A 24,130-nucleotide genomic window follows, 5' to 3' on the forward strand; every position below is an offset into this window, starting at 1 on the left:
ATCCCTCCGCCGCCCGCCCCGCTCGGTTTGTGTGTGTGTGTGTGCGCGCGCGCGCCCGCCCCGCTCGCGCGGCCCTTTTCTCCCTCCGCCGCCCGCTGCACCGGGAGCCGTCGCCGCCCCCACCGGGCCCAGCGCGGGCACCGACCCTCGGCCGCCTCCGCGGGGCAGGCCCCGGCGTTCCTCCCTTCCCCTCCCTCCCCTCCTCCGGCCCGCCCCGCTTCCCCCCCTCCCTCCGCCGGCGCCGGAGCCGCCACGCCGCCGCCATGGAGCTCATCACCATCCTGGAGAAGACGGTCTCACCGGGTAGGGCGCGGGCGGCGCGGCCTGAGGGAGGGAGCGGGAACGGCGGGTAGGCCCGGCGGGGCCGGGCGGGGCGGGGGCCGCGCACCCCTGGGGCGACCGAGGCGGCGGCCCCGGGAGGGCGTGGGCGGCGGTGGGGGAGGCGGCGGGGCGGCTGGGCCGGAGGGTGGGAACCGGAGCGGGGCGGAGGGGGGTGGGAACCGGGTCGCGGTAACACCGGCCCAGGCGGTTGGGCCCCGCGCAGCCGCTGCCTGACGCCGGTTCCCCCCGCGTTTCCTCCCCGCAGACCGCTCCGAGCTCGAGGCGGCGCAGAAGTTCCTGGAGCAGGCGGCCATCGAGAACCTGGTGAGCGGGAAACGGGCCCGGGGGCGGCGGGGAACAGGCCGGGAACGGCGGCGGGCGCTCCCCTCCCCCCCCCCGCCCCGCCCGGTCAGGCCGAACCGCCATGGAGCGCAGCCTACCCTGCCCGCGCCCGGCCGCTGCTCCCAGCCAATAGCAGCGCGGCTTTTGCTCACGGCGGCCAATGGGAGCGCGGCGCCGGGCGAGGGGGCGGTGCCGGCTGCGGGAGCGGCTGCGGGCCATGTGCGGCCGCGGCCATCGCTGCCCCGGGCGCCGCCCGACCCGCCGGCCCATCCCGGCCCCCCCATCGGCCCATCCCGGCAACACCGCCCCCCCCGGCACCGCCATCGGCCCCAGCACCCTCCGCTGGGGTGGGACGGGAGCGCCTGAGCAGCCCCGGCCTGAGAAAGGGGTGTCAGGGGAGGTCAGGGGCATCGCCCGGGCTCCTCCCCGTGGCCTCCTTAAAATTCGAATAAAGAGGCAAAAGCAAGAAAAAAAGGAGGGAAAAAACCGCAAAACCCGCATCTCATGCATGCGCAGGGCGGGGAAGTGGGACTCGGTAGGGGGAGGGAGTGCGATTGATGCTTAGTCAAGGCTTGGAGCTGCTGCTGCTGCTCTGTGTCTGCACAGGGAAGGGCTGTTGGTGGCCCCGGGAGGGCTGTTGGTGGCCTTGGGCTCTCACAAGGGCTGTTGGTGGCCCTGGGAGGGCTCTTGGTGGCACTGGGCTCTCACAAGGGCTGTTGGTGGCCCTGGGAGGGCTGGTGGTGGCGCTTGGCTCTCACAAGGGCTGTTGGTGGCCCTGGACTCTCATGAGGGTTGTTGGTGGTCCTGGGAGGGCTGGTGGTGGTGCTGGACTCTCACGAGGACTGTTGGTGGCCCCGGGAGGGCTGTTGGTGGCCCTGGGCTCTCACAAAGGCTGTTGGTGGCCCTGGGCTCTCCCAGTGTCTGCTCCCAGCATTTTTGCAGTGTAGTTGTCAAAAACCCATCATCTTTCGCTTTCTGAAGCAGTTGCATCCAGTGGTGCAAACCAGGAAAGTGGCGGAGTCTTTACTGACGTTGCTGCGTTTCGGGGTGTGCGAAGCGTCCCTCGGAATCAGGACTAACGGAACCTTTGCGCGAAATGTCGGGTTTTTCTCCGAATTGCTGTTTATTCAGTCTCAGGACCCCCCTGTTTCGATCGGAGCCTCCCGGGCCGTGTTATGTGAAGTATTTCGGGGTGATGCGCTCAAGCTGTGGTTCTGGGTTTCGGGCTTTTCAAAGATCCGAGGGATCTGCTGGTTTTTCAAGGGTTTTTTGATACCTACTGAGAGAGCCGGGTCAGGGCGGCGCAGCTTGAGCTGGGACTAAAGGTTTGCGCGTGGGATGGGGACACAGAGCGGTTCAACGTTGGGAAGGGCTTTAGGAGCAGTTTAAGGCTCGGCCTTGCGGGGGAGCGATGATTTGGGGTTCGGGATGGATGAGAAGGGAGTGAGATGCAGGATGTTCCGTGTGGTGGATGGAGATGCAGCCACACAGCAGCTCGTCCTTCCTCATCCCCTCCTCCTCCTCCCACCGTTAATTTAGAGCCTTTTCTGACACTTCTGTAGGTGTGAGAGCTGAGGTTGCGTGTGTCTGCTTTGCGCCTCAAGCCTGGAAGGTTGAAATGCTTCTCGTTCTTAGCTAGAATTATTCTTAAAGCTCCACATAAAGACAAAAAAGTGGGGTTTTTTGCTAAATTATGAGTGAGAAATCCAAGGAGGCTCCTTCACCTTTGAATTCGGTACGGTCATCTCCTCAAAGGTGGTGGCAACACTTATATTTTGCCCTGTGAACTTATTTTGAACGGTTCCTCACTTTTAATACACTCGGTGGATAAAACATGAGCAACCCCGATGGTTGGGAAGTGGGTTCGCGGTATATTTGTAGGGGTTTTGTCTATTGCATTAAGATTTCGGAGCATCTCTGGCTTACACTCATCAGTTTGGTGCCCAAAAAGCTTTCCACGTACCTGAAGTTCTCAGAGGTTCCAGCAATGGGTCCCACGTATCTGAACGTGCAACGTTTTCGGCTAAACCAGTTTTATGCTGGGCAGGGGATGGTTCTGAACACACGGCAGCCGTTTCCCCTGGTCCTAGAAAGGTTTTCTAGGAGGCAAAATGCTCCGTGGAGGCAGCGAAAGGAGAAACTTCGCTGCCCGAACTTCGGCTGCGTCTTGGAAAAGCAAAGCCCTCAGATCAGGAAAGGATTTAATTCCTTGCCTAAAACAAGCGGCGCAGATGCCGGGTATTTTTATCCCCATGTCCGTGCTTTTTTTGCGGGGCGGGGGGGGGGTGAATCTTTGCGTATGTCCGCGCACCTTTGATGGCAGAGAAACGAATTGATAAGCTTACAAACCTCCTTGTAACGCGCCAGAGGAGCATCTGATTTCACATTTTGACAATTCCTGCGTTAGGTTATAGTCTTGGTGTTCGCCTCGGAGCAAGGGAACGAGCAGCAGAGAGTTTTGCTCTTCACCCATCCCGAAAATACGTATCTGGGCGGTTTATTTAAAGGAACACTTAAAGCAGGCAGGAGCACGGAAGGTAACGGTCTCTGGAGTAAGCTGGAAAAATATCCGGCAAAGTCAATGCTACTTACGGCGCTTTCCAGCGGTTCTAATTAGGAGCTTAACGCCCGTAATCTGGGGATAGAGCCGCGGCGGTGGCGATTTGCTGCTGGAGATGGAGCCGCAGCGAGTCCCGCTCGGGTTTTGTGGGGAATGGGGTTTTGTCCCTGATGTTTTCATGGTGCTGATGGCTCCTCTGTCCCCAGCCGACCTTCCTGGTGGAGCTGTCGCGTGTCCTGGCCAACCCCGGCAACAGCCAAGTGGCGCGAGTGGCGGCGGGGCTGCAGATCAAGAACTCGCTGACGTCCAAGGACCCCGACATCAAGGCGCAGTACCAGCAGCGATGGCTCGCCATCGACGCCAACGCGCGCAGGGAGGTCAAGAACTACGTAAGTCGGGGGACTTTGGGGCCTCTCTGCCCGTTTTCTCACAGGGTGAACGTCTTGTCCATCCTTTTCCACCTGATGCATCTTCCATTGCACGGCCGCTCGTTTTCACAAGACCAGGAACATCGTACACTTGCTTGGGTGCTTTGCTGCTTGTGACATATTTTATCTTAGAATTATTAGGGAAAAAACAACTATGAGGCTACTGCTTTTAAATTCACACCGGTAAATGCTTTTACAAGCAGCCTCTGCGCAGTCTGGTGTGGTTGGATGTGATTTCCCCACTGGTGACTATAACAGGGTTGGTGTTGCCCTTTTCTGATACTCAAACATCACAATCCACATCAATACGCTGTAATCATCCTCCAAGTCTGAACACACGCGTTTGCACCATTGGCAAATTTCAAGGGTAGAATATGGTCCAGAATTTCCAAGTTCCAAATAGGAAATCATATCTTTAAATTTTCGCACGGATGGGAACTTCACCTGAGGGCTCTTGTGCTCTGTGATGGGTGAAATTCAGGAATCGCCATGGCAGAACTGGTGGCGTAATGGTTTTTGGCTATTGGGAATAAAGACACACTTGGGTGTCCACAGGGTTATATGATTGACAGTACAGTATTTAAGTGGATATATGGAAAATGAAGGCTTTTAACTGGAAACGCTGAAACAAATACCACTCCCCCTGTTATTTTTTTTTAATACAATGCTATTGACATATACAAAAATAGAGTTTTTCTGATTGATTGCAATTAAAACAAAAGAGAATTATTTGATCCCTATCTTGGGGAGTGGATTTATTTTAACTGCAAATTTAGTGTTCCCAGTTTTGCTTTATACCCCGAGTGGGGAGTGTTGGGTGAATCGGTGCGCGTCGCGTTGTGTGCGGGATCCAGAGGATGCGGCACAAATGTGTGCTGGGTCTCGCTTCCTCAACAGGGGCAGCGCGACCGCGTTCATTTCAATCATCATTTGTGCGTGGCCTCATTTGGAAATACAAAGTGTTTGGAATAACATCGAGCAAACGCTTGGGTAGGAAATTGGTGCCCATTTGTCGAGTCGCTGATGCCCAGCGATGTGGGGTTGTTGTCTCGGCAGGTTTTGCAGACGCTGGGCACAGAGACGTACCGGCCCAGCTCAGCATCCCAGTGCGTGGCCGGAATCGCCTGCGCTGAGATCCCCATGAACCAGTGGCCCGAGCTCATCCCCCAGCTGGTCGCCAATGTCACCAACCAGCACAGCACCGAGCACATGAAGGAGTCCACGCTGGAGGCCATCGGCTACATCTGCCAGGACATTGTGAGTACATTTCAAACGGGTTTGTTTTGATGGGTTTATCCGAGTGCTGCCCCAGCCTCTCCCCAGCACCTTTTCCTTCCTGATGTTGTCTTTCACCTCCTGTCCGGTGAATTTCTCTGTGCCAGTGGGAAACACGAGGACGATGTCTGGAAGCAGCACAAATCCAGGTCATTGTTACTAAGGTGCAGATTTAAGTCTATAGGTCGCTGGGATCATATAACAGTGAGAGGTGCTGTGATAAAACTGCAGCTGAACATTTGGTTGTGTGAGATGTTACACATGAACCACAAGCGTTTGATTCCATGTCGGAGAAACCTGACAAACACCTTCATCTTGTGTGAGGAGTCTCCATATCCTTAATTTAGGAATTTTTGACTCAAGAATACTCAGCTCTGAGGCACCTTCTACAAAAGATCTCGTGGTTTTAGCAGCATAGTTTACAGTATTGGTTGCAGCAAATATCTGTGAATCGCTTGCAAAAACCCCGCGTGTCATCTGAGTAGTGAGGCAGGAGGAGGAATCTTGGGTTCGATGGCTTGGTTGCAGGTCCGTGAAAGTCCTTGGCCTCGAGATTTTGGGACGCCCCAGCTTTCTGGTCGGGCATTTTGTAGCCAAGCTCCCTCTTAGAGTTTTGTACTCTCAGTCATGTTGTGACACAGTTTGTGATGTAGTTTGAGGATCTACTGCTGGATAAATTCTGCTGTAAATACAGTTATTTACCTTTAAACTCACCACAAAGTTAATCTTTATGTGCTCAGTTTTATTCTTTAAGCCTCGAGTGCTCAACAGTGCTCACTGCTGCTTGGGCAATGTAATTTTGCTCTGTATCTACAAACGATTGGCAACTTGACCAATAAGAACCTCCACTGCAGCTGCTGGCGTTGACCTCTGCCCAGGGTATAAACCAACTGGAAATCAGGTTCTTAATGTGCTGATTGAATCACATCAAGTAGTCTGAAGCGTATTGGAAACAGTGGAGTTTATTTGGCATTTATGGCTTGAATGTGCAGTATTTGTGCTCAGCTCGGTCTTTCCTGTCCCAGGAGCTGTAAAGGCACGATGGTGTATGAATGTACTTGTATTTCTTCTGGTGTACAAAGGGGCTTCTTGGCCTTAATGTCTTAAAACTTCTGTTTGTGGATTTTGGGATTGGACTGAGTGGGTGTTTAAAATAAAGCTGTTCAGCTGGCAAATAACTTTATTGATGTTTCTTTTAGGATCCAGAGCAGCTTCAGGACAAATCCAACGAGATCCTGACGGCCATCATCCAGGGGATGAGGAAGGAGGAGCCCAGCAACAACGTGAAGCTGGCGGCCACCAACGCGCTCCTCAACTCGCTGGAGTTCACCAAAGCAAACTTCGACAAAGAGGTGAGCGGGACCCAACCTAAACCACAAAGGGCTGGATCCGCGGTCTGTGATGAGACATCATGCACCACGCTGAGTTTTGATGCATAATTATGTCACAACTGAGACTGGGATTCATCTCTGTCAATCCGGCACGTTCTTGCTGTGATGCGGAAATGCTGTGGAAATCTCCAGAGGTTCATCAGTGGGAAAGGAAGCATCGTTGAGGTTTTTCGGGATGAATTTGAACGTGACCGTAGAGTTTAGCCTGTTAGATGCTCTGTTCCCTAATCAAACTGCTCTGTAATGCTGCTGGAAGAGGACAAGCTTGGCTCAGCACTTTCTTTCAAGTACTGTGGCAGCCATCCAGATTTAACTTTCCCTCGGAAAATTGTTGGGGGAGGAAGGCCTGGGAGTCTTCAAAATGGGCCTCAAAACACGATCCTGTTCAGAACCAACACAACTATTGATTTTTCTTTTACTTCTCGGCCTGAGTCTGTGCTCAGGTCTCTACCAGGGGAGTTTGGGGAAGGAGGAGTTAATATTGAACCTTCAGTGTAGAAGCTCTTGTAATGGAAACTTTCCCTGGTCAATCGGTGTTGATGGGGATCAAGCAGAGTCCGTCAGGATTTGGGCTGGGAGGTGCATGATCCGTCCAGCCCGTATTTCTGTTGGGTTCTCCACTGTAAATAGCCTGGCCATAAATCTCCCTATGAAATTTGAGTATCCAGGTGCTGCCCCTCAAGAAATGTATGTCCTGAGCTTTGAGGTTTCTTGAAGCAATTGTTGCAGTGATTCAGGAAACAGCAGGATCTTTGTCTTTTTAGACACCTGAGCTTGAGATTCCCATTTGGGGGAAGAAATTATTTCAAATACTGCAGCGAATAGTAACCTGTACTGTTCCTTGATCTTTACAAATGCTGCATGAGGGATTGTATCAGTCCAGACTCAAAATAAATCCTCCATAGGAAGGCTTGCAAAACCTTGAATGCTTTTGTGAGGCGCTTCTAATGTTCTTTTATTTCCCTTTCTAGTCTGAAAGGCACTTTATTATGCAAGTAGTCTGTGAAGCAACGCAGTGTCCAGATACAAGGGTGAGTGGAATGAAATGGTTGGTTTTTCTGGGGAAGGTGGCAAATGGGTGGGAAATGCGACATGAAATAAGCAATAATCTGTTAAATGATCAGTGCGTATCGAAGTACTCAAACAAAATGAGTTTTATACTTAAAGTTAGAAGTATTCAACTACTCAGAGGGTTTATGTCTCTTGTGAGAAATCTCATTAGGTGTGGAGTGAACTAAATGAGCAGAAAGGGGGTTATCGGTCTGCAGTGGGCTACAGCGCTCAGAAAAGCCACATCTTTGATCCATTTCCTACCCCGACAGGTACGAGTGGCTGCCTTACAGAATTTGGTGAAGATAATGTCCCTTTATTATCAGTATATGGAGACGTACATGGGCCCTGCGCTTTTTGCTGTGAGTACTCGGATTTCTCTCCTATAGTTAATCAGATCTTCCTGCACTCCTTTGTCCTAACCCAAAAGGAAAAGTTCAACTCGCGTGGCATCCGGTTTCAGAGTCTTAAATCTCGTACCAACCACCTACCGATTGGCCGAAAGTCTGGGCACGTATTTCAGGAGAAATAGCTTGTTGAGACATCCTCCTTTCTTTTGTCTTTCTGAAGATAACAATTGAAGCGATGAAAAGCGACATCGATGAGGTGGCTCTGCAGGGCATCGAGTTCTGGTCCAACGTCTGCGATGAGGAGATGGACTTGGCCATCGAGGCCTCGGAGGTGAGACCCGAATGATGCTGAAAAGCGGTGACTGCCCGTGATGGTCTGTTTGGCAACATTGAAATGGTGTCTGGAAACCCTCCCACGTTGTGTTTTTAGCCTCTGTTTTAGTTTTAGTGTAGCTTGAGTATGTGGCACATGAACACTGGTTTTCTGCAAACGGGACGTGACAGCTGCCTGATTCCTTTTTAGCCTTCCAAAACTACTCCTGGAACCTAAATGTGTGTTAAGCACCTATACTAGGCACAGTATACTTCTAAGTATCATTAAAATCTTTGAGCTGTTGCTTCATTAAGGCGGCATCTTGGATTATGTTGATATATGGACCATTCTTGAGTTAGTTGCTGCCTTAGAGGCCTCATGGATGCTGACACAGAGGATTCCTGGGGTCTGTTGTGGACTCAGCCCTACCCCAGTGCACAAAAAAGTTGATCATGTTCTATGTAATACATTATTTATGAGTTAAGTGTAAAATGATGGGATGAAATGAAATCATCCCTTGCAGTGGATGGGGCTGGAGATGAATTTGGGGTATTGTTCTGCATGCAGATGCTGTTTGCATAAATTAGCTGCAGACATCAATAATAGCTTAAACTTCGAAGGGCTCTAGATGAATCATATCCATCTTTAAAAGCAGCTAAATATATATTTATGTTGAGTGCCCAAAAAAGCAAGGATAGCAAGGATAAAAGGACAGTCAGCAGCACGGTTATATGCTGAAGACCTTTTGCCACTTCTGCTCAGGGTCACTTGTTAATTATAAATATTTTCAGTTTGCAGTTATGTATATTTGTATGAGGAGGGGCTCTAGACATGTGCAGAATGGCAAATTGAAATTGCTCATTGAGTATCTAGCTGGGATTGGTTGTCCTTGACGTTCCTGTGTGTCGTGGTAACTCGAAGCTGGTGTTGGGAAGGGGAGGAAGGCGCACAAATGAGGATTTGGAGTTCGTCACTCAGAACCACTGAGGATCATTTGTAACCTTTTCTTCCAGGCAGCAGAGCAAGGGCGGCCTCCAGAGCACACTAGCAAATTCTACGCAAAGGGAGCGCTACAGTATTTGGTCCCGATCCTAACACAGACGTTAACGAAACAGGTGAGTTGCATGGCAAAAATATAGGTTATTACACCCACTTTCAAATCCTGGGCCGGCAGTCAATGCTCCCTTGCGCAGGTGATTTCTTGATGTGCTGTGGGTCCCTCGGGTGGCTCGGAATGGGTTTTGTGATGAGCACACCGGTCGCAGCCCTCGGTCTGTGATGAGACACCATGCACCACTCTGATGGGATGATGCATCGATTTTTGGGACTGAGACTGAGACTGCACACGGTGCCGTTCCGATGCTGAATTCTCTTAGCACATGCTTGTATTTATGGGTTCTGAAGAGGTTGGGTGGTTATCTGTGTTCCTAACGAAATGTTCGTGAAGTTGAAACCAATCTCTGCGTCACTGGTGATCCAATTGCTGGACTTCTTGAGCTTTACTTCTTGAACTGTGAAGTCCATGTTTATTTAGTACCTATTAAGCACTTCACAGGACTTGTTTGGACTGTGCTTCACAGTCTAATCAGAATTAATAGAATCACTTGCTACAGTAGGTCTAATTATAAAATAAAGCTGTTAATTAAGCCATACAGGATGGAGTTCATTTGGCTTATTGCAACAAGCTGGGAAAGTGCTTGGTGCTCTTAGCGAATCCAGGGAATTGCTTCCCTATTAGTTTTGTATTGCTGGCCACTTAGATGTGGGGAGTTAAATTGCAGGAGGTTCCAGAGCGTTTGTTAGAACAGGAAAGATAAAGATCAGAGGATCGCAGGTACACAGCTTCAAAGGAATCTGGAAGTGGCTGAGATGGGAAAGAGCTTTTTAACTGGTACAGCGGGCTACTCCGTGAGGCAATGGGATGGATCAAAGGGTAAAGTCAGCCTGGATGAGAGAGGAGCAGCTTGGGAGATGTAGGAGGTGTAGGTAAGGATGGGAAGGTACAGAGGATGCTGGTAACTCAGGTTGCTTCTCTGCCAGAGACGCAGCCGGTGCTTCCAGACCTGAATTAATTTCTAAATAGAACACCGGGTAATAAGGCGACGATGTTACCTGCAGTAAATCCAGTGGGATGTTCCCCCCCCAGACTGACCGGGGATGCTCTTCTCGTAGGATGAAAACGACGACGATGACGACTGGAACCCCTGCAAAGCGGCGGGAGTTTGCCTCATGCTCCTGGCCACCTGCTGCGAAGACGACATTGTTCCTCACGTGCTGCCCTTTATTAAAGAACACATTAAAAACCCAGATTGGCGATACCGAGATGCGGCTGTGATGGCTTTTGGGTGCATTTTGGAAGGACCAGAGCCAAACCAGCTCAAACCACTAGTCATACAGGTAGGATTCGGTGGGTTTTCTTGGAGTCTTGTAGGACAAAAGCTTCCTGATTTATTTGGAGGAGGATTCCTGCTTTGCGCATTGTCCTTAATCTGTGGAAAAGCAAAAGGATGCCACTTTTTTATAGTATTTTAGAGAAATTGGGTAAACCAAGGGCAGACAATGGGTCTGAATCACGGAGATGTGCAGGACACATCTGGAGCCAGAAATTTTGAACTCGTTCACCTGGGAAATAACTTTATGAGTCTTAAAATACAAGGGCAAGGGCCTAACTGAATCTAGACTGTCCTCCCCAATCCAACCTTAACATTTAGGGAATCCACTAATACCAGAAACGCTGGCAAACTCATAATATTTCCATACACAACATAGGATCACGCCTTTCTCCTGCCTGTGATTCTCTCCTAGGCGATGCCGACTTTAATAGAGCTAATGAAGGACCCCAGCGTGGTGGTTCGAGACACGACGGCCTGGACCGTGGGTAGGATCTGCGAGATGCTCCCCGAAGCCGCCATCAACGACATCTACCTGGCGCCGCTGCTGCAGTGTCTGATGGAGGGGCTGAGCGCTGAGCCCCGCGTGGCCTCCAACGTTTGCTGGGTACGCGGCTCGTGTTACGTATATGAACATACACACGCATATTTACAAATATATACGCACATACGTATGTATACTCGCACACCTAAAGGGGTTTCAGAGGCGATTCGTGGCTTGGTCATCCCGCACGCACAACTTATTAACACTGAACTTACCTCAGGTCTGTTCTGTGGCTCTGGTAGGAAAGAATAAAGGAAGAAATGGATTTTAAGGAGAAAAATGCTGATATTCACAGAGGGTAGAAGCTGCCTTTAGTTTGAAAACACTGTGGGGAATGTCCTTGATGCCAGGTGTGGTAGCTGCTTAGAAAAGACACACTGGCGTTGCACTTTCCTCTTGGGGACAGCTGGATTTGTCACCTCAGTCTTAAGGGAGACATGAGATATATTGTTTCCCAACCCCTAAACCTGCTTCTGCAGTGGTTCCAGGACCAAACCGAGGAGCGTGAGGCTGCTTTGTTCGCTCGCAGAGCCGCAGTCCCTTGGGTTGGTTTGTAACTTCGCTTGTGTCTGCTGCACATCCGATTGCCGCTGTAAAGAGGATGTGTCCCTTGCTGCCTTTTAAGAGAGCTTCTCAGTAGGAATTGAGCTGGAGATGAGTATTTGCATGTCAAAACAAGTCTTAGAAGTGACAGAATTTATTCTCTTAGTATTCCAGAGGTTTGAAGGCTTCTGGTTCAGCGCAGAGGCTTGATCCTGGCAAAAGTCCATGTAGCTGTGGCTTTTGTCTGCTGCAGATGATGACTGCATTGTGTTTGCAGACTGAAGTGAGAATCAACTCCTCTAATCCACCCGGATCTCAGCGGTTACAATCGCTCAGGGTTGGGAATTGGAGCAGCCGTGTCCAACCCGGGGTTTAACTTGTGACAGTGCTGATCACCCCCACAAGGTCCAAGCCATGTGCTGTTATTCGGTTTGATTTTTAACAGCTGCTGGTTAACACCAACGCCGTGTAGATATTTGTATTTTAAATCTTGGAAGTTTTCACCACTGTTGAACCAGAGTTGATCCTGCACACATTTGGAGCTTTTTAGGCTTGTTCTGTCAGCCTGAAAATGGTTGGAATAGACATTTCTGGACTTGTGAGGGTGAACTTGTAACAGCGATGGTTGTTCTGTGTTTCAGGCCTTCTCAAGTCTCGCTGAAGCCGCCTACGAAGCTGCAGATGTAGCTGATGATCAGGAAGAACCAGCAACCTACTGCTTGTCCTCATCGTTTGAGCTCATAGTTCAGAAACTGCTGGAGACCGCAGACAGGTAACGCTAAACCCGTAACCAGCTTCTTTTTATTACTTGAGGCTGTTGGTCCTCTTGCAGTTTAGATCTGAATGGTGTTTTATCAGAACCGTGGTTTTTTTGTTGTCCCGTGGAATACAGAATGCTAATCCACAGGAAGAAAGCTTTTCACACAGAATAATTTCTCAGTATTTTGTCCATATCTGCTTTTAGTAAGTCTGGTGTTTCCTCCAAGAATCTCCCTTCCCTCTTTACCTCGAGGTCTCAACACAGTTTAGGACCGTGCACGTCTTTGTACGGTGGTCGTGAGGCTCTTCAAGGCCGCTGAATAATCAGGATTGCAGCGAGGCATCATTAGAAATCTGCGTATCGAAGGGTTCATTTTACCCTGATTGTTTTATGCCGCGGTTGTTGCCGTAGCATTACATCCAGGTGCTCCCGGAGGAGACGAGGACCCAGTTAGGCTGGATACCGCCCTTTTCCCCGCTAAGCTGAAACATAAATAGACGAGGCAAAATATTTTCTCAGTTCTGCAGATGCCAAAATCAGGGTAATGCTGGAGCTCGTGCTTTGCCTTGAAGGTCGCGTGGATCTTGACAGCTCAGAGTTCAATCCTTGGATCAGCTCAGTCACCGGTTGAAGCCTTTTGCTGCTTCAGTGGTGTCCCTGTCTCAACGGCTCAAAGTCTAAACTCTTCCCGTCTCGTTTACACCCAACCACAAGTGCAGGGTCGGGCTTAAGGCTCTGAACCCCATCAGTCAGCGCAGATCTCGGCTCTTTAGTTCAGATCTAACGCCCTCGTTGGTGTCGGAGGCAGCGATGTGTGCTGCTCACCTGGCAGGACGCGGTTTGAGGCTTTTTCTGTTCCTGTACTTGCTGCCAGCGACCGAAACTATTGGAACTCATTATTAATAGCGAAAGGAAAAAATATTCCAAAAGCGGCTTCACAAATTTCAAGCCTTGGGAAGCGGAATGCAAGTGCTTCTGCTTATCACAACACTAAAAGTGAGCCGTTACCGGTTTACTAAAAAAGAATAGTCTGTTTCTAAGCAAGCCTGAGCACTGGGAACTGCAAATATATTCCTTCTGTTACAGACCTGACGGACACCAGAATAACTTGAGGAGTTCTGCGTATGAGTCTCTGATGGAGATCGTGAAGAACAGTGCCAAGGACTGTTACCCGGCCGTGCAGAAGACGACCCTGGTCATCATGGAGCGGCTCCAGCAAGTGCTGCAGATGGAGGTAGGAAAGCCCAGTTTAAACCCACGGTGCAGGCGGGTTTAAGCAAACCGAACAGCTGAGATGTTGTTGTGCTTCGGCTTAGTCTGAAAAATGAGTTTTGGTGCTGACTGCGTATATTATGGTACAGTGGGTTTTTATTTTTATAGCTAGGTAGATGCATTAAGCTTCTAAACAGAACCTCTTGCCTTACATTTGAAGAAACAACTATATAAACTGAAGCTCTGGAGCTCGTAGTCAGAACCGCTGGGTTTGCATGAACTGTGACTCAGGCTTTTCACACGGGGTTTCTTCTTTTTCAGTCTCATATCCAGAGCACATCCGACAGAATCCAGTTCAACGATCTCCAATCTCTTCTTTGCGCTACTCTACAGGTGAGTTCCCATCTCCCGGGTTCGTGGTCGTGGGGAAGAGGCGGTTTTAGGGCTGGTGATGAGATCTGGATGAGGAAACTGGATCTGGTGGCCCAGTTGACGCGTGGGAGGTGACACAGGGTTCAGAAGGCGCCAGTAGAGTACAGCTTCTAAAATTTAGGGCAATATGAATAAAAACCACCGTTTGCAGTGTGTTAGAGGTGGTGTGTGCTTTCTGATGAGCTCTGGTGTTGGCTGAACAATCGCTTCGGTTGGCACCGACAAAAAAAAACCCCGTAACGGCTTTAATTCGTTCATCTGCCTCTTGTGGTTGGTGTTCTTATTTAAAATGGCACTAATTAAAACGCACTGAGTGTCCTTGAAATTAAACATCTGGTAATGAACAGCCTGTGTGGCTCAGAGTGCCAGTGTTTCAGTTCCTTGCTTACTCCTACCAAGTCTGCTGAAAACAGCCACTTTTTTCCCCAAAAATCACTCAGGAGATTGATCAGGCCCTCCTGATTTTTGATATTGAAGCTTTGCTGTTTGCGCTGCAGGAAGGGTCTTACTGTGCTGTATTAACTTATTAACCAAGCTTATTAACAGCTTCAAGGCGCTGCTTTAGATCTCTGTAATAGACATAGATTCAGCATCAACGCAGCTCCGTGTACTTGGAGAAGAAAGGAGCGTTTTATTCTGGAGGTGTAGCAGAGTATTGTGTAATCTGAACCAGAAGCAGAGCAGAGTCTCTGCTCAGATTAATCCCTTTGTTGGGTGGTGTCACCTGTTCTCTGCAGTTTTTCTTCTGTTCCCATTAGCCTGGGAAACGGAGCCTTTTCCTGCAGGTTGAGGAATCAGCCTTTCCCTTTTGCAGGTTTATTTTGAATCAGGGTAGATCAGAGCTGCGTGCTGTGATTCTCGTGCTCGAAGGGATGGGCAGAGCGTGGGTGAAGCTCAGGTGTTCACCTGGGCTGCTTCTGCTCGCTGGGATGTGCTGGATGACACAGCACACGTGTCCTCACAGAATCCCAGAATGTTAGGGGTTGAAGTGACCTGGAAAGCTCATCCAGTGCAATCCCCCCATGGAGCAGGAACACCCAGCTGAGGTTCCACAGGAAGGTGTCCAGGTGGGTTTGAATGTCTGCAGAGAAGGAGACTCCACAACCTCCCTGGGCAGCCTGGGCCAGGCTCTGACACCCTCACCAGGAAAAAGTTGCTTCTCATCTTCCAGTGGAACCTCCTGTGTTCCAGTTTGCACCCATTGCCCCTTGTCCTGTCACTGCTTGTCACCCAGAAGAGCCTGGCTCCATCCTCCTGAGACTGCCCCTTTCCATATTGATCCCCATGAATGAGTCCCCCCTCAGTCTCCTCTTCTCCAGCTCCAGAGCCCCAGCTCCCTCAGCCTTTCCTCACACGGGAGATGCTCCACTCCCTTCAGCATCTTGGTGGCTGCGCTGGACTCTCTGCAGCAGTTCCCTGTCCTTCTGGAGCTGAGGGGCCACAACTGGACACAAGATTCCAGGGGTGGTCTCCCCAGGGCAGAGCAGAGGGGCAGGAGAACCTCTCTGACCTACTGACCACCCCCTTCTAACCCACCCCAGGTACCATTGGCCTTCCTGGCCACAAGGACCCAGTGCTGGCTCATGGTCACCCTGCTGTCCCCAGGACCCCCAGGTCCCTTTCCCCTACACTACTCTCTCCAAAAATCAATATTTCAAACCCCCCAGTGCTAAACACGTTCCTGTAAACCCACTTTGCATTAGTTCTAAGTTAATTTATTCCCGTTCGTCTCTGTAGGAGAGGTTTGACTGCAGTAAGGACATTGTTATGTCATATTTCTGAAGTTTAAATCAGTGTTTAGAAGCAAAGCTTCCGTGCAGCCCACACTTGGCAGTAAGAGATGGCGGTGATGGAAAAGGGCTTTTTCACAGGCCCGAGTTTGAGCTGGTCACGTTTAATGCCAGCTCACAAATGGAAAGCCTGGAGAACAGCCTATGCAGCAGGAAAGGTGAAGTCAGCTCATTCTGTAGCTGCAAAACGGAATGCAGCTCAAACATCGCACTCGCCTGACAAAGCACATTTCTGCAGCAGCCCCGTTCACCCAGCAGCCGCATTTTCAGCAGCGCGAAGGCGCGATTCGACCTCGCGGCCGTGGAAATAACCCCCATGTCTTTGTCTGTCCCCACCAGAACGTCCTGCGGAAGGTGCAGCACCAGGACGCTCTGCAGATCTCAGACGTGGTGATGGCCTCGCTGCTGAGGATGTTCCAGAGCACGGCAGGATCAGGCGGCGTGCAGGAGGACGCCCTGATGGCCGTCAGCACCCTGGTGGAAGGTCGGTCCTGTGCTGCACAGCACGCTTGGCCTTTGCTTCCTTCTCTTTTTGACTATATGCCAAAAAACCTGATTTTTCCTGGGTTTTCTTGAGGCTTCCTTGGTTCTTGAGCCACGCTTCTCACGCATCTCACCACATCATCTGCAAAGCTCCAAGACCGGCTGATTATGCTAGATTGTGTTTCCTGAATGAGTGGTTTGTTTTCCGCTAATAACGTAGCTACAATGCAAATTCTAGCAGGGAAAAAACACCCCACTGGTACTTTGTACCCACGCAGAGGGAACCTGGTCCCTTTGTGCCGCTGCGGCGCAGATTTAATGTTTTCCTCATGATTCATACTCGTGACCTGCGGTGGTTTTGTGGAGTTTTGTCAGCGGTGGCTTTATGGTCGTTGTTCTGGTTTGAAAGAAATCACAGCGGCAAAGATGGGCGTTGGAGCGCGTCAGGATGGGCCTTGGTTCTGATAATCTGGGCAGTTTTTGAGCTTCGTGGTTCAGGTTTAGAAGGTGAAAACTCTATGTTTTACAGCTGCCTTGGAGGGGTCTGCTCAGTCGGGAAGGTCTCAGCATCCTCTCTGAGCGCTGGAGGGTGGTCTGTGTTCAAATAATTGAGTTTTTTGAATCTCAGTTTGGTCCAGATGGACATTTTCACCAATGCTCCGTTTTTGTGTGAGAACCACAGACAGAATCCCAGAATGTCAGGGTTGAAGGGACCTGGAAAGCTCATCCAGTGCAATCCCCCCATGGAGCAGGAACACCCAGCTGAGGTTCCACAGGAAGGTGTCCAGGCGGGTTTGAATGTCTGCAGAGAAGGAGACTCCACAACCTCCCTGGGCAGCCTGGGCGAGGCTCTGACACCCTCACCAGGAACAAGTTTCTTCTCAAATTTAAGTGGAACCTTTGGTGTTCCAGTTTGTACCCATTGCCCCTTGTCCTGTCACTGGTTGTCACCCAGAAGAGCCTGGCTCCATCCTCCTGAGACTGCCCCTTTCCATATTGATCCCCATGAATGAGTCCCCCCTCAGTCTCCTCTTCTCCAGCTCCAGAGCCCCAGTTCCCTCAGCCTTTCCTCACACGGGAGATGCTCCACTCCCTCCAGCATCTTGGTGGCTGCGCTGGACTCTCTGCAGCAGTTCCCTGTCCTTCTGGAACTGAGGGGCCACAACTGGACACAATATTCCAGGTGTGGTCTCCCCAGGGCAGGGCAGAGGGGCAGGAGAACCTCTCTGACCTACTGACCACCCCCTTCTAACCCACCCCAGGTACCATTGGCTTCCTGGCCACAAGGGCCCAGTGCTGGCTCATGGTCACCCTGCTGTCCCCAGGTCCCTTTCCCCTATACTGCTCTCTAATAGGTCATTCCCCAACTTATACTGGAACCTGGGGTTGTTCTTGCCCAGATACAAGACTCGATGTGTTGCGCTTCCGTGGAGCACACGGGTCCCACGTTTGGGCATTTCTGTTTTGCTGAACTCCGACAAGTACGTTGCAGTTTGGGATTTTTGTCTAACTAGAATATTTTCCATGCCCAGTCTTAGGAGGCGAGTTCCTGAAGTACATGGATGCCTTCAAGCCGTTCCTTGGCATTGGACTGAAGAACTATGCTGAGTACCAGGTAGAGCGCAGGCCGCGTGGCCCCGTGTTCGGTCTCAGTTCTCAGCTGCTCAGATGTGGTCAGCAGTTGTGCGTGTGTCAAGCAAAACCAAACCAAACCAAACCCACGCAGCTTCTGGTGACAAAACTGAACCTGCAGCCCCGTAGACTTGTCTCTAATTATTGGCTGTACACACAAATTCAAACCCTGTTGAATTCAGCAGAAGGGCTTGATCGATGTGACACCTGTGTTTCCACAGTGGCTGCACATTAGTTTGCCTTGATGAGGACAGAGTTTGCTCCTGGCTGTGATTCTCATTAGAGGGTCAAGTCCTGGGTGGGGTGGGTGTTCAGACCATCGGCCACTGAATTTGGCAGCGTTTGTTCAAACCAAGCCCCTGTCCATTTGCTGCCCCTGGGTTTCTTGTCCTCCCCCTGGAAAAGCACACTTGGCTCTTCGCAGCTGTGCGATGTAAATGGCTAACGAAGCAGGAGCTCATCAGCTGTGTGAGGGTCGTTATTCTCTGTTTAATGGCCCCAGACTGCTCGGTGTTCTAATCAGCTGAGGACGGAGCGCAGAGCCTGACTGAGCGGTGGGTGTCGTGCTGTTCTGTTTGCAGGTCTGTCTGGCTGCGGTGGGGCTGGTTGGGGACTTGTGCAGAGCCCTGCAATCCAACATCTTGCCTTTTTGCGACGAGGTGATGCAGCTGCTCCTGGAGAACCTGGGGGTGAGTGTTTACCTCCTCATTAGCCGCTTAGTAACAGTTGGCTTGCACGCCGAGAGGAAAGTGGGAGGTGGGAGAAGCAGAAGTGTCAGGCATGCTCTGAAGATCGCGTGTTTGACAACTATCTTGCTTACGATTTGAATGGAATCCAAATTTATTGGGGGTGAGGATTTACATTGCAAGCAAATGTCCTGATTTATTAGCTCCTCCCTCCTTAGCAGCTGAATGTAATGGTGCCCAAATCTCTTCCAGAATGAAAACGTCCACAGGTCCGTGAAGCCTCAGATTCTCTCTGTGTTTGGCGATATCGCCCTTGCCATCGGAGGAGAGTTTAAGAAGTACCTCGACGTCGTGCTGAACACCCTGCAGCAGGCGTCCCAGGCGCAGGTCGACAAGGTAAATCACGTCCCCTCGTTAAAATCCTAAATGAGGAAAGGCCGATGACACACAGCTGAAATGTGCTTTCCCATCGCCCTTTCCAGTCCGACTACGACATGGTGGATTACCTGAACGAGCTGCGGGAGGGCTGCCTGGAAGCGTACACCGGCATCATCCAGGGGCTGAAGGGAGACCAGGAAAACGTCCATCGTGAGTATTTCATCCCACTGCGCCGGCTCTGGGCCTGAAACTACAAAGGGAGATGGGTCGAACGCTGCCCGGATGAGCTGTTTCCACATCCATGGGCGCATCCCTGTAGCGTTTCCACATCCATGGGCGCATCCCTGTAGCGTTTCCACATCCATGGGCGCATCCCTGTAGCGTTTCCACATCCATGGGCGCATCCCTGTAGCGTTTCCACATCCATGGGCGCATCCCTGTAGCGTTTCCACATCCATGGGCGCATCCCTGTAGCCATTTCCACGTCCATGGGCGCATCCCTGTAGCCGTTTCCACGTCCATGGGCGCATCCCTGTAGCCGTTTCCACGTCCATGGGCGCATCCTTGTAGCTGTTTCCACGTCCATGGGCGCATCCTGTTCATCCCCTCCTGCATGGGAGCCGATGTTGTGCTGCCATGAGCAGGGAATGGCTTTGGCGCCTTCGCTGTGGCTCCTCTGGCAGTTTTTCCCCTCCCTGTCTCAAATTTCTCTTTGGGGCCAGATTTTGGCAGTTTGGGGGCGTCCGACAAATCTCTTCTGAAGGGCAGAGTGTAGCTTGAACTGTATTTCACCCCGTTCTGATCAAGCCGCTTCCTTTCAGCGGACGTGATGCTGGTGCAGCCCAGAGTAGAATTTATCCTGTCTTACATCGACCACATTGCTGGGGACGAGGATCACACCGACGTGGTGGTGGCGTGCGCCGCCGGACTGATAGGGTGAGTTCAGTCAATAGAAACCGTCGTACAACAGCTTTAACATCTGAAGCTGCGGCTTTATGACTGTCTGAAGCGTTTAACGTCACTTCTGGGGTTTTACAGCCTCGCGTTGGGGTTTTAAGCCAAGGTGTGAAGTGCTTTGTGTAGGTGAAGTCCTTTAAGTGACAGGGTGAAAACCGGGAGGTAGAGCTGAAAGTGCATGTTACAGATATTCCAGATGTCATGTTCTTTTTCAAGGCTTAAAAAATCAAAACATCCCACCCTCAATTCCCTGGGTATGGAGACACTTGGGTCAGGGCGTTTTAATGTTTTTGATCGCATTTAGGGGGAGCTGATGGGGACATCATGGAGACAGGGAGATTGGTCTTTGGGCAGGAGTTTGAACGGGCTCCATCACAATCTCAGGAAACTCCTCAGCTCTCCTGCTGCAATTAGTGACCATATCCAGCATTTTCAAACAGGCCATTAGCTGTGAGTCAGATATTTTGCTGGTGGCACCTCTGTTAGCGGCGCTCAGCCTCTCGTTGCTCCGCAGGGATTTGTGTACAGCCTTTGGGAAAGATGTCCTGAAATTAGTAGAAGCTAGACCTATGATACATGAACTGCTAACTGAAGGAAGGAGATCCAAGACGAACAAAACGAAAACCCTCGCTACCTGGGCGACTAAAGAGCTGAGAAAACTGAAGAATCAAGCTTGGTAAGGGCCGGCACCCCAACACCCACCTTGTGTAATTATGGCATTGGCTAAACCAAGGCGCTTCACCAAAAGCCTCGTTCTCTAGAAGGCTGTTTCTCAGTTATTTTTGCTGCAAAAAGCCCCATCTGCGGTCTCATCTATCAGAACAAACACCACGAAACACGGTGAACTTGGGTTTTGTGAGACCTGCAGACTCGAGGGCTCCTGAAATGCGTCCCCTGTGCTGCTTGGGGACGATCCCGCGCTCCCCCAAACGCCATTAATTAAAACTTATTGCCTCCTCAGTCCTGCTCAGAGTTCAGGGAGCGCCTGGGTGATGCTCATTAGTCCTGGTTTAGTTTTAGATTGTCCTGAGACACTTGGACTCGATTCTTTTACGGGTCCCATCCAACTTGGGAACCTCCGAGTCTGATTCTACTGAAGCGCATTTGAGAATAAGCAGATTGCGGCGAGGGGTGTGATGTTATATCAGTATTTAGGAGAATAAAACTGTTATAGCTTTGTCGCCCCACCTTGAGGAGTTCATTAGGATCCCTATTATTTCTCTTTTAGTCGTTTTTTTTGTGCTTGCTGCTGGTTTTGTCTCGTGTTTTGTGTTGTATTGCGTTGACGGCCCCTTTCTGCTTGCAGATGTGTTACCATCGGGACACCCGCGACCCCCACTGGAAAAATCTCCAATCTTTTAAAACAAACAAAAAAAAATAACACACACACAAAAAAAAAAGAAATATACACAACCCGGAAGCGAGGAGTGTGCACGGATGCTGAATGCTTGGGAATGAGAGGATGAGTGAGTGAGGCTTGACAAACACACCACATCGAGAATCCCGCCGCAGCGCCGCCAGCGAGAGCCGAGCACTGGTTTGCGTAAGATAAACCCACCGTCGCGGAGAGGGAACGACCGGGTCTCTTCTCCCGCCGCGCCAGGACCGGCCGCTCCGGCGCCCACCGGCCAGTTTGGGAGAGAAAACTTGGGTTCAACCGTGGTGCTTTTGGTCTGAGGTTTGGTTTTGGTTGGTTGCCGGAGACGGGGGAGATGCCGGAGCGTCGGGTCTCCAGGCACCCCCTGAGCCGCAGGATGTGCCCGGGGAGGAGCGGGGTGAAGGGTTTTGGGTCTAGGAGTGAGTGTGTGTGAATGAGGCGGTGTCCACATTCTCAACTTCGAGTCATTGCAGTTTATCTTTTCCCGATAAAATAAGCAAGCAAGCGAAAATAAAAAAGGGTTAGCTGTTGCATTTCATAAACTAACCGGAGTTCAGTCTACTGATGCAGCGTAAGAGATGTAAAAAAGGAGTAAAAAAAGACAAAAAAAAAAGACAAAAACAACAAAAAAGACAAAAAAAAATAATAAAAGAATAAAAGGAAAGTCGCTCTTTAGGGCTTTTTATTTTAGGGAAACACTGACGAATGTTCAGAGCTCCCGTTCCGAGTGACGCTTTTCATGATCTCGTTTCATCGAAGCGCCTTTCCTTCCTTAATATTGTTCAACTGTGAATGTAGAAATGGGGGGAAAACACACAAAAAAGACAAAAAAAAATAGCAAACTCTTGCGTTAGAGGGAATAGAAATAAATTGTCAAACAGGATTTCAGGCTTAAATAAAAGGACAAACGTAAAGTGCTCCGAATTGGCATGAGAACGCAAAGGGAAAGGTCTCTCCTGACTTGTACTGTAGCAGCCCGAACGCCCACGAAAATTGTGCCAAAGAGTTGAAAAAAAGGAGACTTCAGGTAATATTTTGGATCGCAAAATGAGGATTAAATTCTATGTTCAAACCGAATCGGATAAAACGCCATTTGGAAACTGCTCGGCCTTTTTGTGCTCTTTATTTGGTCGGATTTAATGTGGTATTGGTCTCTTGCTGCACTTCAAAAACAAAAAAAAAAACACAAAAAAAAAAAAGGAAAAATAGAAATTTATATAAAATATATATATACTGACTTGAGCTTACACAAGACGGCACTTGTAAAAGGTTATATTTTTCCACTGCAGTTGAAGATTAATAAAATGGTGTCAAACATTCCCCAATACTTCCCTTTTGTATTCTTGCTCTTTCCAGTAAAAGGGGAACCCATTAATGACGCTCTATTGTATTTGATGGAGCAGCAACCGCCCCACGGGCCCCTCGGAACCCCCGGTTGCCTCTCCCCCATTCACCCCACGTCTTATTTTCACGTGAAGGATGCAAATCTTTTATTTCCTTTTAAATAAGACTTTCGGAGCAGCCCCTTGTGCCAGCGATGGGCCGAGGGAAAGGCAAAGCGGGCGGAGGAGCCGCGGGGTTGCGAGGCTGCTTCGTTTCATTTCATTTCTATTAACGCGGATGTCGCTCCCACCACCGTTTGAACCCGCGGTTGGACGCGGGGGCTTCTAAAAGCTGCTTGTGGGAGGGAGCGTAGAAAACCTCAACCAGTATTTCCGTTTGCGTTTATATTTCCTTGTTTTTCCTTTAAAAAGCAGTTGGGGACCCTGCGTGACCCCCGCTTTCCTTTCCCCCCGCAATCCAAGGATCCGCGCCAGTGGAAAACGCCCTTTACGTTGCCCACAGCACCCAGAGCCACTCTTGTACAGGGTATCGGATAATGTGCCTTTCAGTGCTGGCTTCAGATCGCAGTCGAAGCGCCGACTTTGAACCAGTGTATCAAACGAAATAGAAACCAATAAAAGAACTCAAACCCCGGGTGTGGAGGGTCAGGCCCCTCCGCAGCACGGGGAGCCCTGGGGCGCGTTTCTAGTAATGCCTTTTATTTTGTTTCTGGAGGTGGGGGGTGGGATTTCCTAAAAAAAATTAAATATTAAAAAAAAAATAAAAATAATAATAAAAAAAAAAAGCCATTCCTGAAGTTGGGGAGGGAAGAAATCTGATCATTCCTCAGTGGTACCTGTTTCTGTCCTGTGTGGCTGTTGAGCTGTAGACAGCGGGAGAATAAAGTACACTGAGCCCGTAGTGGAAATGAACTGTGTCTGTGCGCTTTGTTTTGGGGCTGTTTCTTGGGGTTTTGTTGCTTTTGTTTCAGGCATCACCCGGGCGATGTTTTCCATCAACCCTGTTACGCTGGCCTGGGGGGGGAAACCAGCTATTCCTTTTATACACGTGGTTTTTGAGAGCTGCTCTTGCTGCTTGGCAGATGTAATTAACAGAATCAACAACTGATTATTTTTCATTATTTTTCCCTTTTCTAAGTGCAGTGTGACAGAATCCCAGAATGTGAGGGGTTGAAGGGACCTGGAAAGCTCATCCAGTGCAATCCCCCCCGGAGCAGGAACACCCAGCTGAGGTTCCACAGGAAGGGGTCCAGGCGGGTTTGAATGTCTGCAGAGAAGGAGACTCCACAACCTCCCTGGGCAGCCTGGGCCAGGCTCTGCCACCCTTACCAGGAACAAGTTTCTTCTCATCTCTAAGTGGAACCTCCTGTGTTCCAGTTTGCACCCATTGCCCCTTGTCCTGTCACTGCTTGTCACCCAGAAGAGCCTGGCTCCATCCTCCTGAGACTGCCCCTTTCCATATTGATCCCCAGGAATGAGTCCCCCCTCAGTCTCCTCTTCTCCAGCTCCAGAGCCCCAGCTCCCTCAGCCTTTCCTCACACGGGAGATGCTCCACTCCCTTCAGCATCTTGG

The 24,130-nt window shown here is 50.3% G+C and overlaps 1 protein-coding gene across 2 annotated transcripts; it reads left to right on the forward strand.

Annotated features, from left to right (window-relative positions):
- The first annotated feature begins 116 nt into the window (after nt 1–116).
- On the forward strand, nt 117–23,466 carry KPNB1 (karyopherin subunit beta 1). Of its 2 annotated transcripts, XM_065855966.2 has the most exons (22): nt 118–303; nt 587–645; nt 3,430–3,612; nt 4,708–4,908; nt 6,126–6,278; nt 7,289–7,348; nt 7,640–7,729; nt 7,938–8,048; nt 9,044–9,145; nt 10,203–10,427; nt 10,836–11,027; nt 12,149–12,279; nt 13,354–13,501; nt 13,801–13,872; nt 16,041–16,185; nt 17,717–17,799; nt 18,398–18,505; nt 18,755–18,898; nt 18,985–19,090; nt 19,702–19,816; nt 20,352–20,513; nt 21,144–23,466. In XM_065855966.2, coding segments are annotated over exons 1-22 (2,631 nt in total). In that variant the 5' UTR covers nt 118–263; the 3' UTR covers nt 21,145–23,466. The 2 variants fall into 2 exon arrangements, with proteins under 2 accessions (XP_065712037.1, XP_065712038.1); XM_065855965.2 differs by lacking the exon at nt 21,144–23,466 and having other exon boundaries at nt 117–303; nt 20,352–20,517.
- The last annotated feature ends 664 nt before the right edge of the window (nt 23,467–24,130 follow it).

Source organism: Patagioenas fasciata, chromosome 22 (assembly GCF_037038585.1).
Source record: "Patagioenas fasciata isolate bPatFas1 chromosome 22, bPatFas1.hap1, whole genome shotgun sequence".
NCBI lineage: Eukaryota > Metazoa > Chordata > Aves > Columbiformes > Columbidae > Patagioenas > Patagioenas fasciata.